This window comes from Chrysochloris asiatica, unplaced genomic scaffold (genome assembly GCF_000296735.1).
Source record: "Chrysochloris asiatica unplaced genomic scaffold, ChrAsi1.0 scaffold00116, whole genome shotgun sequence".
Taxonomy (NCBI): Eukaryota; Metazoa; Chordata; class Mammalia; order Afrosoricida; family Chrysochloridae; genus Chrysochloris; species Chrysochloris asiatica.
In genome coordinates, this window is record NW_006408634.1 from 7,333,415 (window position 1) to 7,361,370 (window position 27,956).

The 27,956-nt window shown below is 50.2% G+C and overlaps 1 protein-coding gene across 1 annotated transcript; it reads left to right on the forward strand.

The window, feature by feature from the left end:
- Positions 1 to 361: 361 nt before the first annotated feature.
- Positions 362 to 26,546, forward strand: CCDC155 (coiled-coil domain containing 155). The gene is made up of 19 exons (XM_006868405.1): positions 362 to 404; positions 4,868 to 4,972; positions 5,377 to 5,563; positions 5,961 to 6,025; positions 7,523 to 7,592; positions 7,785 to 7,946; positions 8,463 to 8,580; positions 8,843 to 8,893; positions 17,734 to 17,811; positions 18,021 to 18,077; positions 18,317 to 18,376; positions 20,655 to 20,719; positions 20,840 to 20,927; positions 21,310 to 21,432; positions 23,031 to 23,092; positions 24,624 to 24,678; positions 26,025 to 26,089; positions 26,185 to 26,307; positions 26,405 to 26,546. Exons 1-19 carry the CDS (start codon positions 362 to 364, stop codon positions 26,544 to 26,546), a joined length of 1,719 nt encoding a protein of 572 aa, XP_006868467.1.
- Positions 26,547 to 27,956: the final 1,410 nt, after the last annotated feature.

A 27,956-nucleotide genomic window follows, 5' to 3' on the forward strand; every position in this document is an offset into this window, starting at 1 on the left:
GCCTGAGCCAGGGCCATAGTGAGGACGGGAGTCTAGGAGGTCCCTCTGTCCCTCACCTGCTGGTCCTCCTTTGATTTCTGCTGCCTGCACCTGAGGCCCCCATTTTTCCAGCCTACACCTCCAGTCCATAAAACAGGTTGGAGCGGGCACTGCCCTGGTCTAGGCGGGGTTAGACAAACAGGTTCTGAGTCCTGGAGCGCAGGCGGGGCAGGCCCCCACCCACAGGTGGCTGGTCTGAGGTGGCCATTCCCCCATTGTCTTTCCAGGAGCTCTGGAGGCAGCCGGTTCCCTCCCAGCCCCTCCCAGTGATGGAGGGAGGCTGCTAGCTTCACCTGCAGCTACGGAGTCAAGGGGTTGGCCCATGGACCTGCCTGAGGGCCAGTCGAGTGGCCCTGCTGCAGCAAGTAGGTGGCTGGGCTTCAGGGTCTGAAGAGTGAGCAGTGGGTGAACGGGTGCCAGATGGGGCCTGGTGACGGGAGAAGTGACTTGAAGTGACTGAATCTCCATCTAGGGTCAGGGTTGGGTGGGAGAGAGCAAACGTTGATTAAATGCTTACTGTGTGTCCACCTAAAGAGCCCTAATGGTACAGTGGTTAAGGTCACTGATTCAGATCTTCCCAGCGGCTTCTTTGGGAGATCTGCCTAGGAAACCCTATGGGACAGTTCTACTCGGTCCTGCAGGATCAGTAGGGTTGGAATCGACTCAGTGGCAATGGGTTTGGTTTGGTTTGATGTGCCCAACTGTCTGTTAAGTACCATCGAGTCAGTTCTGACTTATACCTGTAGGGTTTCCAAGGAGCGGCTGGTGGGTTTTAACCATCAACCTGTTGGTTAGCAGTCCAGAGCTGATCCTCTAGTGCCACACCAGTACTCCTAACTGTACACCAGTACTCATTTCCTGTGCGAAGGCCAAATGGGTGAGAGCAAAAGCCTTTGCGTGCACTGTTCTGCCTGGAACTCTCTTTCCCAGACCCCCACAGGCTTATCCCTCACTCTCCTCAGCTCTCAAGTCCAAACGCCACCCCTTACCACACAGATGACAGCTGCCCTGTGACTCTCCCCTTTCCCACTTTGCTTTACTTCTCAGCACTGTGTCAGTTTCATCTCTTTCCACTTCACTAAAATGTAAGCTGTGTTATTCCCTCGGGACCCCAACCCCTAGAGCAGCACTGTCCAATCAAGGCTACACCTGCACCACATCTGTAGTTTCCAATTTCTTAGTCATCACATATTTTTTTAAAAAAAGGTAAAAAGACACAGGTGAAATGAATGACAATAATAGATTTTATTTAATCCAATATATCCAAAATAGTACCCTTTCAGCCTGTACAATCAGTACAATGTAAAAATGTGCTGATGAGAATACTCCCAGTAGCCCACTGCTGTCCAGTCTATAGGACAGAGCAGTACTGCCCCATAGGATGTAAGATGTGGTCTTACATCTTGACAGGAACATACACACAGCTGCATCTTTCTTCTGCTGAGCTGCTAGTAGATTTGAACTGCCAACCTTGAGGTTAACAGGCTTAACACTTAACCCAATGTGCCACCTCTTGTATTCATACTAACTCTTCAAGAGCTGATATGTGTATTTTACACTAACAGGATTTCAATGTACCTTCATCATAGTGGTCAGCAGACCCCTGGTATAGTATTGTAGGATAAGCACTGGACTGTTCATCATAAGATCAGTGGTTCAAACCCACCAGCTGATGCTTTTACAGGGTCACCATGAGTCAAAATTGACTGGACTGTTAGCAATCACAGTAGTCAACACGATTCTAATGTTTGGCATATAGTAAGAACACAATCATGATTTCGAGTGATGGAAGATGAAGACCAAGTGGGTGTAAAAGCTGCTTTGGGAGAAAGGCATTGGGTGACCCCACTGCTGCCTGGGGAATAAAGATGGGGCCATCTTAAAGGATGTTGGGACATGAAGCTGGGATAAGGCTAGCCCTCTCCACAGATGGTGTTGTTAAGTGCCATCGAGTCAGTTCCAACCCATAGTGACCCTGTATAGGGTTTCCGAGGAGCAGCTGGTGAGCTTGAACCTCGGCCCTTGTGGTTCAAGCCAACCTTGCAGTCCAATGCGTATTATTAACCCACAGCGCTACACCAGGATTCCACAGATGGTAGTGATTTCAAAACCATACTGTTCCTCAGAACAAAATGTTCCTGTTCCCTTTTTCCAAAGGGGAAACGGAGGCCAGAGGAGAAGGAGGAAGTCTGACCAAAGGATAGGCCCAGGAGTGGCAGGAGTGGTAGAACCCTTGAGACTGTTGTAAGCACCCTCAAGCAGCTCTCAATCTGATATGAAAGCAGCCCCTCCTGCCCCCCCCCCCACACACACACTTCGGGAGATTCCGTCTGAAAGGGGAAGCAAGGCTCCTTGCTAAGAGGCTCCCAGCTGTCAGCTTTCCTCAAGACTCCAGACTTAGTTTCCAGGTGGGAAAGCCGAAGGCAGAGACAGAGGGGAACAGAGATTGGGGGCGTAGAAACGAGGGCAGCCCTGCATGCGACTTGCACCTAAACTTCACATGTACCAGCAGAGGGCGTGCGGCTACCACAGAAGTGGCTGACTGGAGCTTAGGGAGAAGGGAAGAACACACCCTGAAGCTAAGAGACTGCAGGAGAAAGGACCGAGAAGGCTCTGGGAGCAGAGGCGCTGAGATAGGGGAAGAGAAGAGATAGAGGATGAGGACCCAGGAAAGAAAATGGGGGCAAAAGACCCAAAGAAGCAGGACACAGGGAGGACAGGCTGGAACTGAAGGAGAGAAGGAGCTATGGAGAAGGGGCAGACTGAGATAGAGAGGTGCTGAGTGAGGAGAGATACAGAGTTCTGATGGTCCACACCCCTGGCAGAGGAGTGAGAGGAGAGGAGACTTCTGGGAAAGCCCCTGGCATAGGCCCTGAGGTCTCTTCTAATTGTGGGTCCCCAATCCTGTCCCAAGGGACAAGCCTAGGTGTATGGGTTCAAATCCAAGGGTGCCCCGTTCAGCTCACTACAGAGAACCCTTGAAGTATCGGGGTCACAAAGGAGTGCATATGTCCAACAGGTGGCCTTGTGTAAGTCCCTGACTTCTCTGTGCCTCACTCTTCTGGGTGAAGTGGGGCTAATACCAACCACCCACGGGGTAGGGGTTGGGGGGAAGAGACATGCCCAGAACAGTCCTGACACCTGCTAAGTACCGGCAGTTTACTGTATTACACCTCATTCCTTCCCCAGGAGAAGGAGTCCTGGTGGCGCCTTGTGTTAAGTGTTGGGCTGCTAACTGAAAGGTCGGCAGCTTGAGCTCACCGGCTACTCTTCAAGAAAAAAGTGAGGATGAGGTAGCCTTCTCCCATAAAGATTCAGTCTTGGAACCCCAGGGGAACACACCACCACATGGGGTTCCCCGGGAGTGAGGTAACACCATGAGAACTCTCCAGAGCTGGAAACAGCTCCCAGAGGCCAGAGTAGCCTAACCCACCCCACATCCTGTCCCCGGGGTGCCACTCACTGCACCCAGCTGAGGTCAGGATAGGTGTAAATCTATTGAGTGTCTACTTTGTGCAGACACTGTGGACACAGCAGTGACCAGAAGAGACCCCAGGATACAGTGGTCTTCCCATTCCCATACATAGCTCTAGTGAGTGAGTGCGGGAGGTGGGGGGGTCATCCCACCCCCACTGTGCTGTATTAGCTAGCGGCCATGGCTTGATTTTTAACTCAGCCAGCCCATTTCTCAGCTGGATTCTTTGCAGGAGCAGATTGCCAGGTCTTTCCTCTCAGAGTAACTGGTGGATTCAAACCATTGACCTTTCAGTTAGCAGTGGAACACTTGCTTAACTGTCGTTCCACCAGGGCTCCCCAACCCCACTTTACTTGTGGGGAAACAAGGGTGGCTCTGAGTCCCATTGCAGCAGGGCTCAAAGCCCAGGTTGGCCTGCCCACCCACAATGCCCACTCTGTCTGGGTCACCCCACCCCCATGTGATGGGGCCCCTGGCCTGGGCCAATGACGCCAGCCTCACCTCTGGAGGAGAGTAAGCAGCCCCGCCCCGGCAGGCTAGGAGACCGGAGATGTGGCCAGCAGGATCGATGTGGACTGCCTGGCATTATCGGATTGTTCCTGGCTGGGGCAGTGGGGGCGGGAAGGGGAGGGCTTCACCCTGGTCTCTTCCCAGAATCCTCTCTCAGAATCCAGGGCTAGGCAGTGAGGAGGAAAACCTAAGTGTGGAGCCTTCTCTGGGCTCCTGATTGGTGGACTGACAGAGTGATAAAGGATCGGGGTTCCCTCCAAGCTTAGTGATTAAGTATCAGGCTGCTAACCCAGAGGTCAGCCGTTCAATCCACTATCCACTCAGCAGAAGATGTGGCAGACTACTTCTGTAGAGATTCAACCAAAACCAACCCCAAATTGATTCCGACCTGTATACTAAAGGAAACTGCCCCTTGAAGTATCCAAAGCTGTCACCTGTACGAAAGCAGACTGCCATATACTTCTCCCAAGAATTAGTTGGAGGCATGGAACCTTGGTTAGCAGCCTTAGTACTTTAACTACTGCACCACCATGGCTCCTTCCATAAAGATGACAGCCTTAGAAACCCTGTGGGGCAGTTCAACTCTGTCCTATAGGCTCACTATAAATCAGAATCCACTCTGCAGCGGTGGATTGGGTTGTGGGTTGGGTTTGTGGAGGAAGGTGAAAATGGGGCTCCTATAGACCTAACAAATGTCCCCTCTCCAAGCTTCCTGCTGTTCCCCATCAGCCCCCACTCCAGGCTTCTCCAAATGAGTTGCTGAGGGACTCAGTCAGGAGACCCAGGCTCCCTCCCCTCCCCTTTTCCTCTTCCTCATTTGTTGCTGGGCCTTCTTGTCCTCAGTGTACCTCTGGGACCAACCCGAAGATGGCAGTCTAAGGACACGTCTCAGCTTAGAGGAGCAAGTCCTCAACTCCACGTTTGAAGCCTGTGACCCCCAAAGGACAGGTGGGAGGAGAAAGGGCATGGGGAGTGGGCAGACTAGGGATGTAGAGAGGCCTGGGCTGAGGCCCATTGGATGGGGTCCTATTTGGACAAAGTACCTGATTGTGGAATGCTTCAGGGATAAAGTGGACAAGGGATGAGGGACACTTTGAGAACACTGGGGAAAGGAGAGAATTGGGAGACAGAAGTCTGGGACTGGGAGGGTTCGCAGCCAGCATTCGTGGTGTCTGATGGAACAGGACTAGAGACATTCCTGAGGAGAATTTTGACGGAGGGGCAAGGGAAGGGTTTGTCCTCAGTTCTCTCTGACTGGCAGTCTGGCCTCAGACAAGGGTTCTGCCCCCCAGGCCACAGCCAACCCTCACCCCCAGCTGCCCCAGATCCCCCTCACCACACCCTGCCTACAGGCACTGTGGCTGTGACCCATGTGGTGGCCTACCTGGAGACTGTAACAGGACGAGGACCCAAGGATGCATGCCTCCAAACATTGGCCCGCAGCCTGGATCCCAACAGGGAGGGCCCTCAGGCCACTGTAGACCTAGACACCTTCCTGGCTGTCATGCGGGACTGGATTGCTGCCTGTCAACTGGACAGGTGGGTCCCCAGACAGGTACCTTCTTCCAAGAAGTCCTTCCTCAGGTCTGCCCCTTAACATGCTCACTGTAGTCAGCACCCTGTGGGCCCTGGGACCTATAGTGGTTGGAATGGAGCTCAGGAAACCAGATAAATGTAGAGGTGGGGCTAGTGGGAGGCCTGAGGGGAGGGGAGGGCTCTGAGGGCCTGGAGCCAGGAATAAAAGGGGAATAAAGAGACCTCCTCTACACCCAGTCCTTGCCCCTCTTGTTCCCCCCCCCACCACCCGTCTGGTCCGGGGGGCGGGGGGAGGTACCATCCGGCCCTACCTTCCTTCCTTCATGCCTACCCGCTGCCCCTGACAGGCCAGCCCCCTGTCGTGTCCGCAGGGGCTCTGAGCCTCAGCCCTTTGATACAGGGGATTAGAGCTGGAAGAGGAGACCGCCTTCGAGGGGGCTCTGACCCCCCAGCAGCTGCCATCTGGTGAGATTACTATCTATAGAATGAAGCAGGCAGGGCCCAGAGTCAGACAGTGGGCCACCCCACCCACGGTGGCAGCGTAGTGGAGCCTGGAAGTGCAGCAGCCTCAAGTGGAGTCTGGCTTTCTAGGACCTTCCATGGCTACCCTCTCCCCTTAGTCCTTTGCTGACAGTTTTGGGGGTTCTCCTTAGAAGCTTTCTAGCTCTTCTTCCTCTTACTCCTCTTCTACCTCCACCACCCTACTGCTGTTGTGGTCAACCCAAGAGGCCCACCAACCCCTGACATCACTAAAGCTGGGCTCCCCTTTACTCTTTAGTGATCCCTGGGCCTGGCAGCTGTTCTGGGAATGTTCCTGGCCCCTCCCATTCTGTCTCGCCTTTCCATCTGCCTCATCCTTCATAATCTGAGTATAGAGGCGCCTCCCCAGGGCAGCCCCCCAGGCCACAGTCCAAGGTTCTGATCCTTGATCCCAAAAATCTGAGTAGCTGGTTAGTTACTGTCCCAAGGTTGTATCTGTGTGTTTGCTCACCAGGTCCCCCAGGACCCCATTCACAGGAAAACCAAAAACCCAAACCCAATGCCATCAAGTAGATGCCGATCCATAGGGCAGCATAGAACCACCACATAAGGTCTCTGAGACTGCAGGTTTTTACAGGGGCAGCTGGCCTCATCTTTCTTCCTCTGAGGGGCTTAACCCATTGAGGCACTAGGGTTCCTTCATTCATAGGAGGCACTGTTTTACAGAGTTTCTGTTGTATTTCTCCTGCCTTACAAAAAAGTAAGGAATCATGGTGGCGATGTGGGTTAGGAGTTGGACTGCTGACTCCAAAGTTGGAAGTTCAAATCCACCAGCCACTGCATGGAAAAAAGATGAGGCCGTCTGCTCCCATAAGGATTTACAGTCTTGGAAATCTTATACAGGTCACTGAGTAGGAATGGACTTGATGGCAATGGGATGGTTTTGAGGTTTTACAAAAAAGGAGAGAAAACCCCCAGCTTTCCTGACTTTGTCTTGAACCTGCTCCAGTTAGGCTAGGAGTGGGAAGTGGGGGTGGGCTGTGAGCAGGGTGGGTGGGTCAGTTCTAGTTGGCAAAAGACCTCTCTAAGGTCTTGTGGGGTGCAGACAGGCCAGAGGAGAAGGCTGAAGACATAGAATCCGGGAAGAAGGCTGGGGTGATGATCCAGGGGAGACAAAAGAGGAGGGGCAGGGGGACAGCCTGGGAGCTGAGGAAGGGAGGAGCAAAGGGGCCAGGACAGCCCAGTGACTGGCTGGATAATGCGACCATACCTAAGAGAAGAGCTGGCAGGAGAGGCTAAGACAGACGGATCACCCAGGAAGTCCCAGCTAGGCTCCAGGTACAAGAGCCTGGAAGTAGATGAGTCCATGGAGTGGATGTAAGGGTGGAGACCAGAGGAAGGCTAAACCCAGAGCCTGGGCAACCCAACATTTAACCATACCTCACAGGGAGCTCCATACCCCACCTGTCTTCCTCCTTCCAGGATGCTCAGCAGCTGAAGAGTCAGCCAACCTGGAGAGCTTTGGAGACGAAGAAGACCCCAGACCTGAGCTGTACTTATCCACAGAACCCCCTCCCGTCCCTTCCTCATCCTTGTGCTCCCTGCTAGCCTTGGGGGTCACTGGGGAAAGTGTATGTGGGATGGGGCTTGGCCATCAGCCTTCTCTTTGTCCACATACACCCTGCACACGTTACATGGCCTGGGATGGCAGGCCGGCTGCAGTGAACCTAGATCTCACCCCCAGGCCTGCCACAGCCGACCTGCTGAGCACCCTGGAGGACCTGGAGCTCAGCAACCGGCGGCTAACTGAGGAAAACACCAAGCTCCAGCGGAGCCTAGAGACAGCCGAGGAGGGCAACACACACCTGGGCGAGGAGATGGTGGCCCTGCGCAGGCAGCTCCGCAGGTGGGAGACTCTGCAACCCCAGTGTTCTGTGTCTTTGTCACTGTATCTGCCCCTGGTTTCCCTTTGCCTTTCTTCCTTTGTGGCTCTTGTCTCTCAGCCTCTGTGTTTCAGTGTGATACTCCTTGCCACTGTCCTTTTCCTTTCCCTACATCTGTCTGTCATCACACCCACTGAAAGTCCCTCTGACTGAGTCTCAGGATCCCTGCGGGGGCGCCCCCCCCCCCATCTCGGTCCCTGCTCTTTCTCTGGTTCCCTCCCCCTTCTCTGAGTCTCTGTCCCCCTTTCTCTCTGGGCCTCTGTCCTCCTGTCTCTTTGGGTTTCTATCCCCTTCTCTCTGTGTCTCTGCCCCCTCTCTCTGAGTCTCTGCCCCCTTCTTTCTCTGGGTCTCTGTCCCCCTCTCTTTCTCGGACTCTGTCCCTATTACTGGACTTCTCTCTTGCTCCTATCTTTCTGTGTGCATCTTTCTCTCTGCATCTCTGCCTTCCACTCTCCCCTGTGTCCCATCTGCCCCCTCAGTGCCCAGCAGGCTCTGCAGTTTGCCAAGGCTGTGGAGGAAGAGCTGGAGGACCTGAAGACCCTGGCCAAGAGCCTGGAGGAACAGAATCGAGGCCTCCTGGCCCAGGCCCGGCAGATGGTGGGTTGCTCCTCTGTCCTGGTGTCGGACACCAGAGGGATAGGGGAACCCTGCCTTCCTTTCTGACCCTAGTCCTGCTTGCCCCAGACTTCCCTGAATCTGCCTGCCCTGCTTCTCCTCACAAAAGGGACTGCGGGCACTATCAGGGCTCTGCCAACCCATCCCCCAGCCCTGCTCCCTGGTGGGAGAAGACCCAGTGAGGGGGTGGGGGCAGAGCAGAGAGGCTGGAAACAAAGCCTTTGTCTTCACTGGGGTTGGACAGGAGAAGGAGCAGCAGCACCTGGTGGCCAAGATGGAGACTCTGCAGGAGGAGGTGAGCTGAGGCCCTGCCCTCCTACCCCCATCTCCCTGGCCCCCAGCAGCCCAGGTGGAGGACGTAGTGTACAACACCTTCTGAAAGTCACATTGCAGAATGTGAGAATCATCAGGAATGTTAAGAGTTGGGGAGGGATGTGGCTGGACTACTGGGGTTCCCAGTGAGGCCACCTGCACAAACTTAAGCCAGTACCCCCCTCACACTGTGCCCCCATGTCCTCACCCACAAAACATGGGCATGATGACAGAGTCTCCCTGATGGGGTTGCCTGAGTTTATGTACTTCTCATCTTGAGGCACTTAGCAACAAGAAGTCTTGGTCACAAAGCAGGATCCATAGGACCAGAACCCCAGACAAACCCACTGCTGTCCAGTGGATTCAGAATCATAGACTCCTGAGAGGAAGAGTAGGACTGCCCCATAGGTTCCCAAGACTATCGTTATGGAAGCAGATCTCTGAGTCTTTCCCCTGTGGAGCCGTCAGTGTTGTTGATGTATTATTATTTTATGGTGGTAAGAGCACAGGCTTTGTAGTCAGACTGCCCAGACTTTGGTTCCCATCTCTACCACTTACCTGACAGGCAATCTGTAAGCCAATGGCATCTCTCTCAGCCTCAGTTATATACTGGGGAGAATGGTATCTGGTCAGTGGGGTTGTTGGGGTTTAAGCGAAAGTTCAGGACACCTTGCCTTTTGAATGAACAGGCCTGTTTAACCTCAACTCTAATTTAAGCACCCATTCCATCAGAGACAGAAACATCATCTTGGTTGGTTCTGGGCCAACTTAGTCCTTTGAGGTTGAAATTGAATATCACCTCCCCTTACCACCAATGTAGCATCTAAAGTGCAGAGGACCCAGGCAGCACCTTCATGCTCCAGGTTGTCCCTCAATGTCAGTTCTGTCTGCTGCTCACCAGATTGATGTCCCTCATACCATCTGCTCCTCGCCCCTCATCACTGCAGGCTGAGAGCCCTGCCTTGCCTTCTGATCACTGAGGGGAGTTTCTCTACTTTCCTGTAATTCTTTGAGGACAGATCCTCACTGATCTTTCTTGGTCTCAGCTGCTCATCTCCCCTCTGTGATTCTCACACCTTGCTGAGATTGAGCTGGGAAAAGAGCACAGTGTTTACCAGAGTCTCAAACTTCCTAGGGGTTCAGTGGGCACCCTATATCAGAGCTAACCTGGCTATTTCTCTCCTCACTGACTCTCTGGCACCCTCCCCAGCTCCACTGTGGTAGGGAGTGATACTGGTTCCACTGGTTCATGTATTTCCCCCCACATTGCTCTATCCCACATCAGCACTGTTGTTGTGAGGTGCCATCAAGTCGGGTCCCAACTCATAGTAACCATGTGCACAACAGAATGAAATCCTGCCCAGTTCTGTGTGCCAGCCTCACAATTATTATTGTCTTTGAGCCCATTGCTGCAACCACTGTGCCCAGTCTATCTTGTTGAGGGTCTTCTTTGTTGCCGACTCTTCACTCTACCAAGCATGATATACTTCTCCAGAGACAGATCCCTCCTGATAATATGTCTGAAATATAAGAGAAAAAGTCTTGCCATCCTGGCTTCTAAGGAGCATTCTGACTGTACGTACTACAACACAGATCTGTTTGTTCTTTTGGCGATACATGGTACTTTTAATATTCTCCTCCAACACCATAACTCAAAATGCATCCATTCTTCTACAGTCTTCCTTATTCACAGTCCAACTGTCATATGCATATGAGGCTGTTGAAAATACCATGGCTTGGGTCAGGTGCACCTTAGTCTTCAAAGTGATACCATTGCTCTTGAACATTTTATTTAAAGAGGTCTTGTGCAGCAGATTTGCCTAATGCAATACATTGTTTGATTTTTTTGACTGCTGATTCCATGAGTGTTGTTGGTAGATCCAAGCAAAATGAAATCTATAACAACTTCAATCTTTTCTGCATTTATCATGATGTTATTTATTGGTCTGGTGTTAAAAATTTTGGGTTTTATTTTACATTGAGATGCAACCCATATTGAAGGCTGTAGCCTTTGATCTTCATCAGTAAGTATTTTATGTCCTCTTTGCTTTCAGAAAGCAAGGTTGTCTCACCTCATCTGTATATCACAGGTTGTTAATGAGTCTTCCTCCAGTCCTGATATCACATTCTTCTTCATATAATCCAGTTTCTTAGATTATTTGCTCAGCATACAGATTAAATAAGTATGATGGAAGAATATAGTCCTGGCACACACCATTCTTGATTTTAAACCATTCAGTGTTCCCTTGTTCTGCCCAAACAATTGCCTCTTAGTCTATGTACAGGTTCCTCATGAGCACAGTTAAGTGTTCCAAAATACTCATTCTCTGCAATGTTGTCCATAACTTGTCATGGTCCACACAGTCGAATACCTTTGCTTAGTCAATACAGCACAGGTCAACATCCTTTTGGTATTCTCTGTTTTCAGCCAGGATCCATCAGACATCAACAATAATGCCCCTTGTTCCACGTCCTCATCTGAACTTGGCTTGAACCTCTGGCAGTTCCCTGTCAATGTACTGTTGCAGCCATTTTCAATTATCTTTAGCAAAATTTTACTGACATGCAATATTAATGATATTGTTTGATGATTTACACATTCCATTAGGTCACTTTTCTTTGGAATGGGAACAAATATGGGTCTCTTCCAATCAGTTGGCCATATAACTGTCTCCCAAATTTTTTGGCATGGATAAATAAATAACTCCAGTAGTGCATCAGTTCGTTGAAAGACTTCAATTTGTATTCCATCAATTCTCAGAGCCTTATTCTTTGCCAATGCTTCCAGTGCACCTGTACTTCTTCCTTTAGTACCATTGGCTCTTGATCATAGGCTACCTCTTGAAATGGTTGAACATTGACCATTGCTTTTTGATACAGTGATTCTACATATTCCTTGCATCTTCTTTTGATGCTTTCTACATCATTCAATATTTTGCCAATAGAATCCTTCAGTGTTGTAAGTCAAGGCTTGAATTTTTCCTCAGTTCTTTCAGCTTGAGAAACGCTGAGCGTGTTTTTCCATTTTGGTTTTCTAACTCCAGGTCTTTGAACATTGCATTATAATATTTGACTTCATCTTCTCAAGTTGCCCTTTGAAATTTTCTGTTCAACTCTTTTACCTTCTCATTTCTTCCATTTGCTTTAGCATCTCTACATGCTATGACTTTCCAATTTAAAATCCAAACACTGCCACATTTTCCTCTGCATCTAACATGAAATTTTACCCCCTTGGGGTTATGGGAATCTCACAACCAGATGGCATGTGACTGTTGCTTCCATAACATCTCTTCGTCATCATTGTTGGCTGCTGTCTTGTGGGCCCTCTACTTATGACCACCTTATGCACAGTGGAACAAGACATTGCCAGGACCTATGCTGCCCCCATGATTGATTGTGGATCAAACCCTTGTGTCCCATAGGGTTTTCATTGGCTGATTTTTGGAAGTAGATGGCCAGGCCTTGCTTCCTACTCTTTGTCTGGAAGCTTCCTTGAAAGCTGTTCATTGTCATAGCAACAAGCATGCCTCTACTGATAGATGGCTGGTGGCTGCACATGAAGCTTGTTGACTGGTAATGAAACCTGGAATTCCTCCATGAAAGGCAAGAGAGAATGCTACCACTGGGCCCCCCAAGCCCCCACTAGAATATTTCTTTTTTTGCTCAATAAAGATCAGTTTATTCAGTGAAAAAAAGGAATGCTAGATTTACAGTTGGTGAGGTTGTGGCCCAGAATCTAGCCACATTCATTCATTCAATTACAGAATATTTCTTAAGAATGAGAAAAAATTTCCCCTAAAGTCCTGGTGTGGCGCTGCAGGTTAATGTGCTGGACTGCAAGTTCAGTTTGAACCACAAGGTCAACAGTTCAAGCTCACCAGCTGCTCCTCAGAAACCCTATATAGGGTCGCTATGAATTGCAACTGACCTGATGGCACTTACAACAACAATAAAGCCTGCTTCAGCTCACAGCCCTTATCTAGACTGGCATCAAATGGCCACACCCAAACCATGTCCTGTCCTGGGTAAAGTGGCCTTGGATCAGTTGGGAACAGATCACCAAGGAAACAGTGATTTCAGCATTGAGGATGCTTGCTTGCCCCGCAAGAGACTTTTGGAGGTAATTGTGTGGTCATCTCTGGGTTGCTTTGAACATGTTGGTTAGCCTTTGACTTCATGATCACAGATGGCTGCTTCATGGTGTTCTTCTCAAAACAGGATGACATGGAAAAGAGAGGACCCCAGGAAATGCTCCCCTTGAGGGTCTCCCTTTTTGCCAGAAGAAAACTTTCCAGAAACTTCCCCAGCAGCCCCCCCTTACATCTCACTTGCCAGAACTTACACCTCAGCCTTGCCTCAAGGAAGGCCCAGAAAGTCTGACAAACTAGAACTAGCCATCCAGCAGAGTCGCCCGTCTCCACTGAGATTGACAGTCTCCATTCATCCCCTAGGACTGGGGCTGCAACTGGGACCCAGCTGCCCCAAGAGGTAGAGACTGGACCCTGGACAATACAGTTTTCTGTTGGCAGAAAAAGACGAAGAGAGATGAATGACCTCTGTCTCGCCATCACCTGGCACATCCAAGGCGCTCGATAAACTGGAGCTATTCTTGGCTCCCTCCAATCCTCCGCCTGCCCCTCTCACTGCAGCTGCCTACAGAGCTGCTATAGATACGGTTCTCAAGTTACAATAGCATATGCAGGAGGGAAGAGACACTGGAGAGACCAGGTTCAGGTTCGAGGCAGCTTTCCTCCAGAGATCCTATGGAGCGAGGTTCAGGTTACTGCAGAAGAAGATCCGCCAGCTAGAGCAGCTGAGTCACCTGGTTTCCTGCTGTGTGGCCCGGATCCTGGCTGCAAATCCCAACCAGGTGGACAGATGTTGACACAGCATTCCTGGCCCGTCCTTACTCTGCCCTTCACCTGGCAACCCTGGGCCCGCTGAGACTGAGACAGAGACAGAAGGAGAGTGGCTGATGGAAGACTTGGAGCTAAGCCCAGACTGGTAGAAGGGAGCTGCTGGCCTTGGTGTTCACAGGGCCACAGACAGAAGGATATGGTGAAAGGGCCTGCCCTAGGCTACCTCAAGCACACTCCCCGGGGACATCCTCACCACGAACCGAACCACAGTGCCACAGCACCCAGAAATACCACACTGGGATTTGGGCCTCTTGCTTACAAGAGCCCATCCCACCCCACCCCGGCCCACCTGTGCTTCACTTTGAGGTTTCAGCCCCAGTGTTGCCCACTGGGCAGCCTTTCCTGATGATGTTCTTCCCCGTCACACCATGGGACCTAGGCCAGCTGACCCCAGCAGAGTCTGCCTCACCTTTCTGTTTAACAGTCTACTCCACCTTGCTCTCCACCAGGAATCTAGGAGCTCATTGAGGTGACAGATGAAGCTGATTCTCTTCGTCTCTGTCCCCATTCCCACCCAGAGATGCATCTGGTTCAGGAGGAAAGAATGGAAGTTAGAAGTACTGGCTTTGGAATCAGATTTGGGTTTCAGTCTGCTTACTCATCATGTAATTTGACTTTGTCCAAGTGTCTTAGCCTCTCTACTCCTCAGTTTCCTCCGTGAAAATTGAGCTTCGGAATAAAAACAGTAGTTTCAACCACCAGACATCAGATTCCTCCTGAATGACACATTGTGACATAAGTCCTTGTTAACTTACTTTTGAATTCCTGCCTGTGTGACCTGGAGCAAGTTGCTTAACCTTTCTGTACCTGAGCTTCCCTGATTTTTAAAACGAGATGAACGATGAGTTCCTGCCTGCAAAGTGGTCACCAACTGTTAAACCCAAACCAAACCCATGGATGTCCAGTTGCGTCCCATGCATAGCAGCCTCCCTATAGGACAGAGTAGAATGGCCACATAGGGTTTCTTAAGCTGTCACCTTTATGGAAGAAGACTATCACATCTTACTCCCATCTTACTTGTCATGATCCACACAATTGAAAACCTTTGCATAATCAATAAAGCACAGGTAAATATCTTTCCAATACTCTTCTCCTTTCAGCTAAGATCCATCTGAAGATAGCAGAGGTATCCCTCTTTCCACACCTTCGTCTGAATCTGGCTTAAACCTCTGGTAGTTTTTTGTCAGTATATTGTTGCAACCATTTAAAAATTATCTTTGGCAAAATTTTACTTGCATGTGATATTGATGTTGTCTGACGATTTCCACATTCCATTGGGTCATCTCTCATTGGAATGGGAACAAATATGGATCTCTTCCAATCAGTTGGCCAGCTAGCTGTCTTCCAGATTTCTCGGCATAGATGAGTGAGTGCCTCCAGTGCCACGTCAGTTTGTTGAAAGATTTCCGTTTGTATCCCATCAATTCCTGGAGGCTTCTTTGTCAATGCCTTCAGTGCACCTTGGACTTCTTCCTTCAGTATCAATATACTACCTCTTGAAATGGGTGAACATTAACCATTTCTTTTTGGTAGTGTCTCTGTTTTTCTTCCATCTTCTTTTGATGTTTTCTGCTTCATTTAACATTTTACCCATTTTGTTATTGTTGTTGAGTGCCATAGAGTCGAGGTCCAACTCATAATGACCTTGTATAGGGTTTCTGAGGAGCAGCTGGTGAACTTGAACCACCAGCCCTCCAGTTTAAGTGAACATTGCAGTTCAGTGCATTAACCAACAGCATTATATCCTTCAATATTTCAAGTCAGGACTTGAATTTTTAATTCACTTCTTTCAGCATGAGGAATGCTGAACATCTTCTTCCCGTTTGGTTTTCTAACTGCAGGTCTTTGCACATTTCATTATAATAGTTTGACTTTGTTTTCTCAAGCTGCCCTTGGAAATTTTCTAGTCAGCTCTTTTTACCTCCTCATTTCTTCCATTTGCTTTAGCATCTGTATACTGGAGAACAAGTTTCAGAGTCTCTTCTGACATCCATTTTGATCTTTTTCTACCTTCTTCTCTTCTAAACGATCTTTTGCTTTCTTCCTGTATGATGTTCTTGATGTCATCCCACAACTCTTGTGGTCTTCGGTCTTTAGTGTTTAATTCATCAAATCTGTTTGTTGTTCAGATGGTCTCTAAATTCAGGTGAGATATGTTCAAGGTCATATTTTGTCTCATAGACTTGTTTTTATTTTCTTGAACCTGAACTAGCATATGAGCAATTGATGATCTTTTCCACAGTCTGCCCCTGGCCTTGTTTTGGCAGATAATATGGAACTTTTCCACCATCTTTTCCCCCAAATATAGTCTATTTTTCTGTGTATTCCATCTGGCGAGGTCCATGTGTATAGTCATCTTTTTTGTTGTTTAAAAAAGGTTATTTGCAATGAAGAAGTCATTGGTCTCGCAAAATTCTATCATGTGATTGCCAACATTATTTCTATCACCAAGGCATATTTCCAATTACTAATCCTTCTGTTTCCAATCTTTGTATTCCAATCGCTAGTAATTATCAATACATTTTGATTGCATGTTTGATCAATTTCAGACTGAAGAAGTTGGTAGATTTCTTCAATTTCATCATCACTTGCTTCAGTGGTTTGTTTGTAAATTTGAGTAATGATTGTATTAACTTGTCTTCCTTCTTAGACTTTGGATATTATCCTATCACAGATAGCATTGTACTTCAAGATAGATCTTGAACTGTTCTTTTTGATGATGAATGTAATGCCATTCCTCTTCAATTTGTTATTCCTAACACGGTAAACCACGTGATTATCATATTCAAAATGGTCAATACCAGTCCATTTCAGCTCACTAATACCTAAGATATCGATCGATGTTTATATGTGATATTTCATTTTTGACAATGAACAATTTTCCTAAATTCATACTTCGTACATTCAATGTTCTGATTATTAGTGGATGTTTACAGCTGTATCTCTTCATTTGTGAGTTGTGCCCATCAGTGAATGAAGGTCCCAAAAACTTTACTCTATTTACATCATCACCTCATCACCGTCAACTCTACTTTGAGGAGGTAGCTCTTCCCTAGTTGTATTTTGAGTGCCTTTCAACGTGAGGGGTTCATTTTCCGGCACTAAATCTGACAGTATTCTGGTGCTCTTCATCATGTTTCAGTATTCAATATTCTGGTGCTGTCTGACAGTGTCCCACTGCTGTTCATAAGGTTTTCAGTGACTAAATATTTGGAAGTAGTCTGTCTCTCCTTTTTAGTCTCTCCTAGCCTGGGAGCTTATCTGACACCTGTCCATGGGTGACTCTGCTAAACTACCAGTGGCATAGCTTCCAGAATCACAGCACCACATAAACACCACAGTACAATATACTGACAGATGAGTGGTGGACCCCATGAGACATGTCCCTTTATTACTTCCACTGAGGGGTCCCAGCACACAGAGATGATAGTCTGCAATCATTGGGTGACGAGGAGGATTCAATGGGCTAATATAGTAAATGCTTGTTACTGTATACTGTTAAATCATTTTCAACTTACAATGACCTCATGTGACAAGGTGTCACCTTTATGAAAGTTGACAGATCTTTGTTTTATAGAACTCCGGGTGGGTTCGAACTGCCAACCTTTTATTTCACAGTTGCACCCCCAGGGCTCCTTGAGGCATGAGCAATTGGTTTTAAGTGCTGTTGAGTCCGTTCTGACTCATAAGGACCCTACACAGGGTTTCCAAGGCTGTAAATCTTTGCAGAAGTAGGAAGCCTCATCTTTCTCCCTCAGAGTGGCTGGTGGGCTCAAACCACCGACCTTGTGGTTCACAGTCCAGTGCTTGTGGTACAGAGCCTCCACGCTCCCCTAAGCAGTGGTATCCATGAGCAGGAGCAACCTGATTGTTGAAACAAACCTGAAGGCCCTTCTTCTTCCAGAATGGGAAGTTACTGGCGGAGCGCGACGGTGTGAAGAAGCGGAGTGAGGAGCTGGCCATGGAGAAGGAAGCCTTGAAGGTGCCACCCACCCTTCCCCAGGTCATTTTGACCACTTCCTGCTCTGCCACATGGTGAAAGCAGGGATCTCCCAAGAAGCAGGCAGCCTGGCAGCTCAGCAGAACTCCCAGCTGTCTGCCCCTGGTGGAGAGATGTGGGACTGCCCAGAAGGAGAAGAGGGAGGGCAGGACAGGGCCCCTGGACCAACGGACACTCCTCTTCCTTGGCAGCGACAAATCTATGAGTGTGAGTGCCTCATCTGCCAGCGAGATGCCATCCTCTCTGAGGTGAGGAGAGGAGGAGGAGGCCTGCGTACCTGCCAGAAGGGAAGTCCTACCTGGAGATCTGTAACCCTAGGTGGGGGCGGCCAGCAGGACCCTGTTCAGCCTCAGGCCTAAAACCCCCTCTGACCAGTGCTCTCCCTTAGACACTCATCCTCCCCCACGCTCACAGCATCCTCCCTCCCCGCCCTCCCCTGAGTCTCTGGGTTCCGGGCCCAATCTCAGTCAGCTTTGGGCTTTCCCAGCGCACCTGCCACGCAGAGAGCCTGGCCAAGTCCCTGGAGGAGTATAAAGTAACCACCGAGGTAACTAGCAGTCCTCCCCTACCAGCCACATTCACCTTGGCCTAGCCTGGCCTTCCCCCTTCTCTTCTGTCATCTCTGGAACTTGCTGCCTCTCCCTCCCTTTGCCTCTATCTGTCTCTCCGTTGTCATCTTTAGAGTCTCCACTTCACGATCCTTTCATCTCTGCTGCAGAACTGAGTCTCTCCTGCTCTCTGCATCTCTCTGGGCCTGACCTAAGGCCCTGTGACTGTGCAGGCCAACCTCAGAGAGAGTGTGGCAGTTGGGCAGATAGCGCCATCACACAAGTCCCACGGCTTTCTTGCTTTCTCAGTACACAGAAAAGTGATAGTGACATGACACTGTGGTCTATGACGTGTGCAGTAGCATGACGAGCAAGCTTGAAGCCGTGTGAGAATGACCAACATGGGACCTAGACACACAGTGAGCACATACTATGGGAAAAATTGCAGTGATAGACTTGCTCAAGGCAGGGTTGCCACAAACCTTCAATTTGTGGAAAAATACAATATCTGTAAGGAGCAATAAAGTGAAGTACAATAAAACAAGGCCTGAGGAGACATAAATGAAACAGAGCCCTAGACAAGCAGTCACCCGCACTGCTATCAAGTCCATTTCAACTCACAGCAATCCTATATAGGATTTTTTGAGACTATAAATCCTTACAGGAGTAGACAAGTGTCATCTTCTCCCATGGAGCTGCTGGTGGGTTTGAGGCACCCACCTTTCAGTTAGCACCCCATTGTCAATCCACAACGACAGACAAATAAAGGAGCTTGTTGATGCATTTGAATTGTGGTGTTGGCAAAGAATATTGAAAGTACCACAGATTGCCAGAAGAACAAACAAGTCTGTTTTGGAAGAAGTATATACAAACTTTGTTTCACATACTTCAAACATGTTATCAGAAGGGATTAATCCCTGGAAAAGGACACCATGTTTGCTAAGGTAGAGGGTCAGCAAGAAAGAGGAAGACCCTCAATGAGATGGACTGACACAGTATCTACAAGAATGGGCTCAAATACAGGAAATGCTGTAAGGATGGCGCAGGACTCAGCAGTGTTTGTGTCCTGTTGTGCATAGAGTCACTATGAGTCAGAACAGTACCAACTCAGTGACATCTGACAACAGTGTGGTAGTTCTCAGGAGCCTTGGTGGCGAAGTGGTTCATTGCTAACTGGAAGGTTGGAGGTTTGAACCCACCAGTGGCTTTATGGGAGAAAGATGTGACAGTCTGCTTCTGTAAAGATTATAGTCTTGGAAAGCCTATGGGGCGGTTCTACTCTGCGTAACTATGAGCTGGAATTAACTCAGCAGCTTTGGGTCGGGTTTATAGTACTTCTGTGTGGGACTCTTGGAGGAAACATCCAACTGTTTTCTACTACATGTGCTCCAGTTTGCATTTCCATCAGCAGTGGATGAAGGCTCTAATTTCTCCATGTCCTTGCCAATACTTGTTATTGTCCACTGTTTTGTGTGTGTGTGTTTGTGTTTTTGATAGTAGCCATCCTAGTGGGGATGAGAAGGTATTTATGGTTTTGGTTTACATGTCCTTAACGACTAATGAAATGTGCACTGGGCTGCTAACTGAAAGGTCAGCAGTTCAAACCCACCAGCTGCTCCTCGGAAACCCTATACAGAGTCGTCATGGATCAGAACTGACTCAATGGTACTTAACAGTGACTAATGAGGGAATCCTGGTGTGGTGCTGTTTGATAAGCACTGGACTGCTAACAACATGGTCAGCAGTTCAAACCCACCAGCTGCTCCTCGGGAGAAAGATGAGGCTTTCTGCTCCCACCAAGATTTATAGCCTCAAGCGTAACAGCAGCTATGAAGGGTCACTGTAAGTCAGAACTGGCCTGATGGCACTTAACAACAACAACACTGACTAATGATGACGAGCATCTCCCCTTGCCTGGCTGCCTTGTTTTCATCTTTGTGGATGCCCCTCTTTGGGCCTAGGCTGCCTGTCTCTCTGTTTGTCTCTGATCTGAGTCTCTTACGCACCCTTCATTTCCACATCTCTCATCTTCCCCTGTGTCTGTATTGCTGTCTTCCCGGCTGCCATCTTGCAATGGCATCTTGCTGACCCTCTACCTTAGCAATGGTTTCCATTGCTCTCTGTCTCTCTGTGGCTGCCTAAATCCCTGTCACTGCTTTCTTTCCCTTGTCCCTGGCAATACTCATCTAGGGACTGGGAGAGATGTTGGGAGGGAGGAAGGGAGGGGGGAGGGAAGGGGAAGAATGGAGGGCCAAATGTCTCTGCCCCCACCCCCAGGAGCTGAGGCTGGAGATTTCACATCTGGAGGAACAGCTGAGTCAGAGCCATGAGGGGCCTGATGAGTGAGTGGAGTCCCCGGCAGAGAGGGGCCGAGGGCAGGGATACCGTCCCCTGGGGCAGGCTGGTAGAAAACAGGTGGCAGACTCAGTGGTCATTTTCCCTCCTCCTGACTGTATGACCAGGCTGTCTGAAGGGGCACAGGCAAGAAGAGTTGGCTGGAACAAGCTGCTGCCTCTGTCACTGGGCTCAGAGATCCAAGCCATTCAACAGGTGGGCCTGGTACCCTCGGAGCAACCCAGAGGCCACCAAGGCAGTACTCGCTGTGTCTCCTTCCTTTGACCCTCATCCCTGACTCCTCTCACTGTCAAACAGGCTCCTACCCCAATCTCAGCTCTTCTCAAACTCTCTCTCTACCTCAGCTCCTGACCCCAAGCCCATTCCTGGCCCACCTCTGACCCATCCCTCCCTGTTAGCAGCCCTGGGATGGCCTTGAACCCTCCCTGTTCCTCCCTCCCCCACTCTTCACCCAGCCCCACCCCAACCCCATGCCACCACCTCCTTTCCTGGCCCTGTCACAAGCCTCAGCCCTGTTGTGACCTCCTCTCTGCCCTAATCTGGTCCTAGCTGGGCTCAGAAATCTGTCTTCTCCCAGAAACAAGATGTGGTAGCTTTGGAGGAACTCTGGAGCCCACTGTGTGGGGTGTGGCAGGGCGAGGAAGTTGTAGGTGAGACCGAAGAAGCCGTGTTTCTACCTGAAGCCCCACCTGGGGGACAGGTGAGCATGGGGGAGTGAGCACAGGAGTGGGGGAGGCCTGTGAAGGGTCACACCTTGGCTCATTTGTTGGGCAGATACTGACAGAGGGTCTACTGTATATGGGACATTGAGCCACCACCCTGCCCCCAGGAACTGGCCCACCGGTACCACAGATGAAAGAGAACAGAGCAAACTCACAGACTGCCGCGTGCACTTGGGTTTAAGTTTGAGTTTTTAGAAAGCGTGCTGTCATTTTAAACTGTGCTGCAGTAGGGAGAGCATAAAGGAGGCACAAGAGTTAAGCAGTCCATTCCACTGGTAACTGAAAGGTTGGGGTTCAAACCCACCCAGAAGCTCAAGAGAAAGTCCTGGCGATCTAGTCACATAAAGATTACAGCTTAGAAATCCCTATGCGGCAGTTCTGCTCTGCTACATGGATGTTACATGGAGTGGCTGTCAGTCGAAATGGGCATCCAACAACAGAAAGGTCCTCAGCCAGCCATTCAAGAAATCAAACAATGTAGTGCATTAGGCAAATCTGCTGCCTAAGACCTCTTTAAAGTGTTTAAGAGCAAAGATGCCAGTTTGAGAACTAAGGTGCTCCTGACCCACGCGGTGATATTTGCAATAGCCCCATATTGCATGTGAAAGTTGGGCAGTGAATAAGAAAGACCATAGAAGAATTAATGCATTTGAATTATGGTGTTGGAGGAGAATATTAAAAGGACCATGGAGTGCCAGAAAAAACAAACAAATCTGTGTTGGAGGAAGTACCACCTGAAACTTCTTAGAAACCAGGATGGCCAGACTTCACCTCTCATGCTTCAGACACATTTGTCAGGAGGAACCAATTCCCGGAGAAGGACATCACGCTTCATAAAGTGGAGGGACAGCAAAAAAGAGGAAGACCCCCAACAGGATGGGTTGGTACAGTGGCTGCAGCAATGGGCTCAAGCGTATGAGGATGGGGAAAGCCCAGGTGGTTTTTCTTTCTATTTTATGGAGGGTTGCTAATGGGTTGTAACTGACTCGACAGCACCTAACAACAACAACAAAAAAAACTGTTCACCCTAACACCATCAAGATAGCAGCACCTATTTATGCTTTGAGTAGAAAGCAAGTTCAAGTTCACTGTGAACTCTTGATCACAACTGAGGCCATTTCCAGCCATTATTGTCACAAGTAGTACTTCATGAGGACTCTCTGGGAGGTGCAAACAGGTGACACACTCAACCACTAGCGTAAAGTTCAAACCCATCCTGAGGCACGTCAGAAGACGGGCCTGCGTATCTGCTTCCGAAAGATCCCAGCCTTGAAAACCCTGTGACGAAGTTCTCATCTGCACCCGTGGGGTCTCTGTGAGTCAAAGCTGACTTAGCAACTAACAGCCACCACTGCTTTCTGATTTCAGTTGTTAGTTCAACCAAGGTTGAGTGCAAGAAGCAGCCCACGCAAGCCAAGCTTAGTGTTCCAGAAAAGTGTATACAGGGGTCTGGGACCTGGGGGAGAAACACAGACATCAATAGGGCAGGGGCAGGGGCCATGGCTGGAGGCCAGAAAGAGAGTTTGAGTGAGAAGAAGGGAATCACTCAATTGTCCCTGCCCTGTTCTGTTCACAGAGAAGCTTCCAAGAAGGGCTCATGTACCCGTACCCCCAAGAGCAGAGCCAGCACTCCGTGTGGTAAGGAGCTTGGGGATCTCTGAAGTGCCATCCCCCACCTCGGGTTGGGATGCCTCAGGCATCCATTCCTTCCTGTCTTTGTGAAGCTGTTCCCTGGGGAGAGACTAGGAGATGGATGAGACCTGGTTTCTGCCCTCTGGTCCTAGACACTTCATTCTAGGAGGGGAAGTACCAAATACCTGACCCTACCTGGGATGGTTCCTAGGGAATGACCCCCCAGCTGGAGTCTTGCAGGAGTGTGAGTGTGTAAGAGACTCCTTGCCAGGCAGGGGCAGCTCCTTCACATTGTCATCCTTTAGGGAGCCCTGGGATGAAGGTGGCCAGTGGGGCACTGGATCATTTGGGGGAGGGTAGAAGGCTCTGGAATCTGACTGCCAGGATCTTGATCCCAGTGGTGTGACTGAGCTGTTGGTGGTGAGGCAAATCCCAGTCCTGTGCCTGTGACTGTCAGGTCAGGCGGCTGACGACATGGGAAGCTCTAGACAGCTAAGCCCACCCTCCTTCTCCTTACACCCCACCCACCCACCTCCTTGGGCTCCCAGCTGCAACAGCTAATGAGGCTGCCTGCCTCAGCCTCTAATTGGACTTGTCTGGGCAGAGCAGGATTGGGCGAGCTGGGAGTTCAGAGCTGTGACCTGCCCCGGTGTCACCAGGAAACTGGTGAGGAGAAGGGGCTGATAGCAGGCTGGCCCTGGTGCCGAACTGGTGGACTTCCACATTTCTGGGAGACGGGGTACAATATGCTCCACAGGTTGGGGAGCAGGGAGTGAGGGGTCCTGAAGGTGACTGGCTGAGGGCTTGGAACCTTGAGAAGGGGCAGGAATGGGAGATTAGACTCCTGGGTCCAGAGTTGAAGATTCAGGGGATCAGACCCTGTCTCTGATTGGGGAAGCTGAGGAGAGGCCTTGCCCCCAACAGCCTAGACTCCTCAAGGCAACAGTTGTATCCCCAAGGGTATTGGGTCTGAAGCTGATGACCAGAGGGCCGTGGCAGGTGGTGTGGAAGTCTGAGTCCCCAAGTGGCATCTGGATGGGCACCTTGCAGCCTGAATCTCTGAAGGGGCACAGCAGGGGCTGTGATGGGGTAGAGTCCTGGGACAGGGATGGGAACTCCACAGGATACTTACGGGGGGGGAAATCTGACCTAGGGTCTAGTGCCCAAAGAGGACCCAGTCGGGTAAGACTCAGGAAGGAGAGGAGCTGGAGCTTTTCACTGTCCTGGGGTCTCAGAGGGTCTGAGTCTCTGGTGTTTGCGGGGTCATGGAGCTGGGGTCCCACTTTCCAGTTGGAGTCAGCTGGGAAAATTGCAGCTAAGAAAGTAATCTGAAACGTAACCCTAAGCCTTTCAGAGAGGGAGGTTACAGATTTTTGAGAATTTGCTGGAAAGTTCCATGAATAAGACATTTGCTGAGTTAGTTATGCTGGAAATTTGGCTGCTGGACTCAAGGAACCCCAGAGCCAGCAGGAGCCCCACAGAAGGGAGTGGGAGCAGTAATAGGGGAAGCTGTTTGTGATGACTGTTGTCTCCTCAGGCTGCCCAGAAGAGAGGAAGAGGCTAAGGAGCAGGAAGTGGAGGTTCCACTACTGGTAGGCACTCATTAGGCCCCCTCCTGTGCTCTTTAGTTGCCCCCCCATCTCCTCCTACCCCGGAAGCTGAGTGAGCCCCAGTCCCTTCCTAGCCCCCTCTACTCCTCCAAACTGAGAAAAATCATTTGGCCAAGAGATAACAAGGCGCTGGAGGCAGCTAATGAGAGAGAAGGGGGGCCTGGAGGCCAGTGGGCAGCATGATGTTCCCAGGGGAACCCCACAGCCCCCACCACCACCACCACCACCACACGCGGCAGCATCCGCCTGGCTTCAGTTAGCAGACAGCTGCAACCTCATTGCATCAATACACACTCAGCTGCACCCACGCGCCATGCCTGGACGGGGGCATCGGGCCTTCTCACAGCTCTGAACTAACGCTGGCCTGCCCCCCCCCCCAGCAGCAGTACAGGTGGGATGGCAACCCCAATTCTCAGGCAAGGAGAAGGCAACCTGGGGAGGCCAGGGGGTGTCTGCCAGCTGCTGGACACTGCCGTGTGGTGTGCTATTGTCCTGGGAGCATGGAGAGTGGGTGGGCACAGCCAAGGACCACAGACAGGGCAACTCTGAGCTGCAGGAACATGGTCTCTCTGCTGGAGACCAGGAGTCAGACTTGGTTCTGGAGCTTTCTGGAGGCTCCAAAGAGAACCCATCCTCTGCCTTGCCCATGTCTGCTGTCCGCTGCTGGGGCTCCTTGGCTTGTAGACGCCTCACTCCGATGATCATCTTATTCCTGCCATCTGTCTCCCTGTCACCCTCCCTGGCCGTTTTCATTCTCACTGAGTTTTAGGCCCACAGGAGCCCTGGAGAGGTGGGGGCAGGGTGAAGGGCTTGCAAATAAATGGTTAATTCCAGTTCAACCCCTGCTGAAAATTTGCTTTTTGCCTCAGACTACATCCAATGCTAGATTTTAGCAAGAGCCCTAAGTGAAGTTTATAGATCCCCTGGTTATTATGTGGACTGCTAACACAAGGTTGGTGGTTCAAACCCATGAGCCGCTTCTTGGAAATCCTATACAGGGTCACTGTGAGTCAGAACTGACTCAAACAACAGGTGATTCTTATATCTCACCTGGGGATCTTGTGATAAGGTAGATTCGAATTCAATCTGAGGCAAAAAGGCAAATTCTCAGCAGCGGGGCAAACCAGAATGAACCAGTTCAAAGCCCAGGGTTTGAGGCCTGTGGATCTGTGTCTGTAAAGATAACGGCCCAGAAAACCCTATGAGGCAGTTCTGTTCTGTAATACACGGGGTCACTATAAGTGGGAGTGGACTTGACAGCAACTGATTTCAATTGTACTGAGGACCAACCCAGAACCCAGTGACTCCAATCTGTGCTTTGTCCCCAGGCTGAGCTCCCCATCCCTCTGGGAGCCCCTCACCCTGAAGCCCTCCCAGGAAGCCCACCAGTGAGGTAATGGCCTACAGGGGAGAGGGGCGCTTGAGGACAAGGGGCAGTCCAGTGACCACTTCTGTATACTCCTTTCTCTGGAGCAGCCTTGTCACACCGGAAGCGGAAGCCGACCTCCAGCGAGCCCTGGTGCCTGTACTGGGGACCAAAGAGCTGGTTCCAGTCACAGAGCGACACTGGGGCCAGCCCAGCCTGCCCTTCCTGCAGGCCCAGCAGCTCAGGTGTGCCCAGAGGCAACTGGGAGTGGGGAGTGGGGGGAACCACCAGCTGGCTTGGGATCCTGGACCCTGTTCTCAGCATGTTCTCTTCCACTCCCAGGGTCACATGGCACCCGCTGCTCCCGGCACCGGTGCTGGGCCTTCTGCTCCTACTGCTGCTGTCCGTCCTGCTATTGGGCCAGTCCCCACCCCCCAGCTGGCCCCACCTGCAGCTCAGCTACCTGCAGCCCCCCCCAGTGTGAGCCTGCTCCCAGCCCCCAGCTGGCCCCACCTGCAGCTCAGCTACCTGCAGCCCCCCCCAGTGTGAGCCTGCTCCCAGCCCCCAGCTGGCCCCACCTGCAGCTCAGCTACCTGCAGCCCCCCCCAGTATGAGCCTGTTCCCAGCTCCCCCCCTCCACCCCACAACTCCCAGTTCAATAAATCTCCCCCAAACCCCAGGCTCTTTGTCCCGTTAACAACTGTGGTTGGGGGACTGTGGATTTAGTGTTACACTAGTATTAAGGCCCCAAAGAGTGTACTTCTGGGCTCCATACCCCCAATATGGGGTCAGGTGAAACCTCCTGACTTCTGATGACAAAGGATACATCTCTCAGCAACTGAAAAATGTACCCAACAATAGGTTAAGTGGTGGAATTTTCCTCACAAAACAAGTCTGGGGATGGGCAGTTGTGGGCCCATGTATCAGGGTCCCCACAGCACCTGGACTGGGGTCTCTAACCCTCTGAGTCTTTCCCTGGTGCTCAGGGGTTGGAAGTCAGAGCCCCACACCTTCCATTCTAGGAAGAAGCAGAGGACACAATACATTAGGTCATGGCTCCCACTCATAGCCCCCACATAGGACAAAGCAGAACTGCCCCATAGCAGTTCCAAGGTTGTAGCTTTACAGGAACAGACCGCCATATCTTTATCCTTGGAGTGGCTTATGGGTAATAGGCCAACATTTAACCACTGCAGGGGTCCTTAAACAAGAAAGTCTCCCAAAGGACATACATCTCCTGTGTGTGTGTGTGTGCTCTTTTTTTTTTTTCTTTCCAGTTTGATTTAATCTTTTAGTGAAAATAAACACAGCGCAGGATATACCATTTCAACAAGTTCTGCCTGTATATTTTGGTGGCATTGTCCTTCCTTTTTATAAAGAAAAAACTTGAGTGTATATGTCTCATTTAGCCAGAATCTTGGCATGACTAACCTCAGCTGTAGCAGAGTCTGGGAGATCAGGTGGTTCCCCTAAGCCTGGCACATGGCTGCCCAGCATAATCCAGCTTGTTAGCAAGGATTCACTTTGGATAGACAGATAAAATGTCTTGCCGCAATAACTAATTCAAATAATTGAAAACACGGCACAGACCAAACAAAACAGTGTTGCAGGCCACCTACAGATGTTGCCTTGGATGCTCCAGCTTCCTGGACACACCTCCTCTCCCTGATTCCCCCTCCTTTTCTTGACACTATAGCCTACCCTTCCCAGGTCTTGACTCCATCCTATCACCTTCTTGTGTATAGGAGCCTGGGCTGGCCCAGTCCTGACTGAATTCTAGGAATTACTCAAAACACAGGACTGAATGGAAAACTAACTTGCTCTATAAACTTTCATCCAAACCACAAGCAAAACGTTAAGGCCAACAAACCTCTTGTTCATCTTGATATGGGGG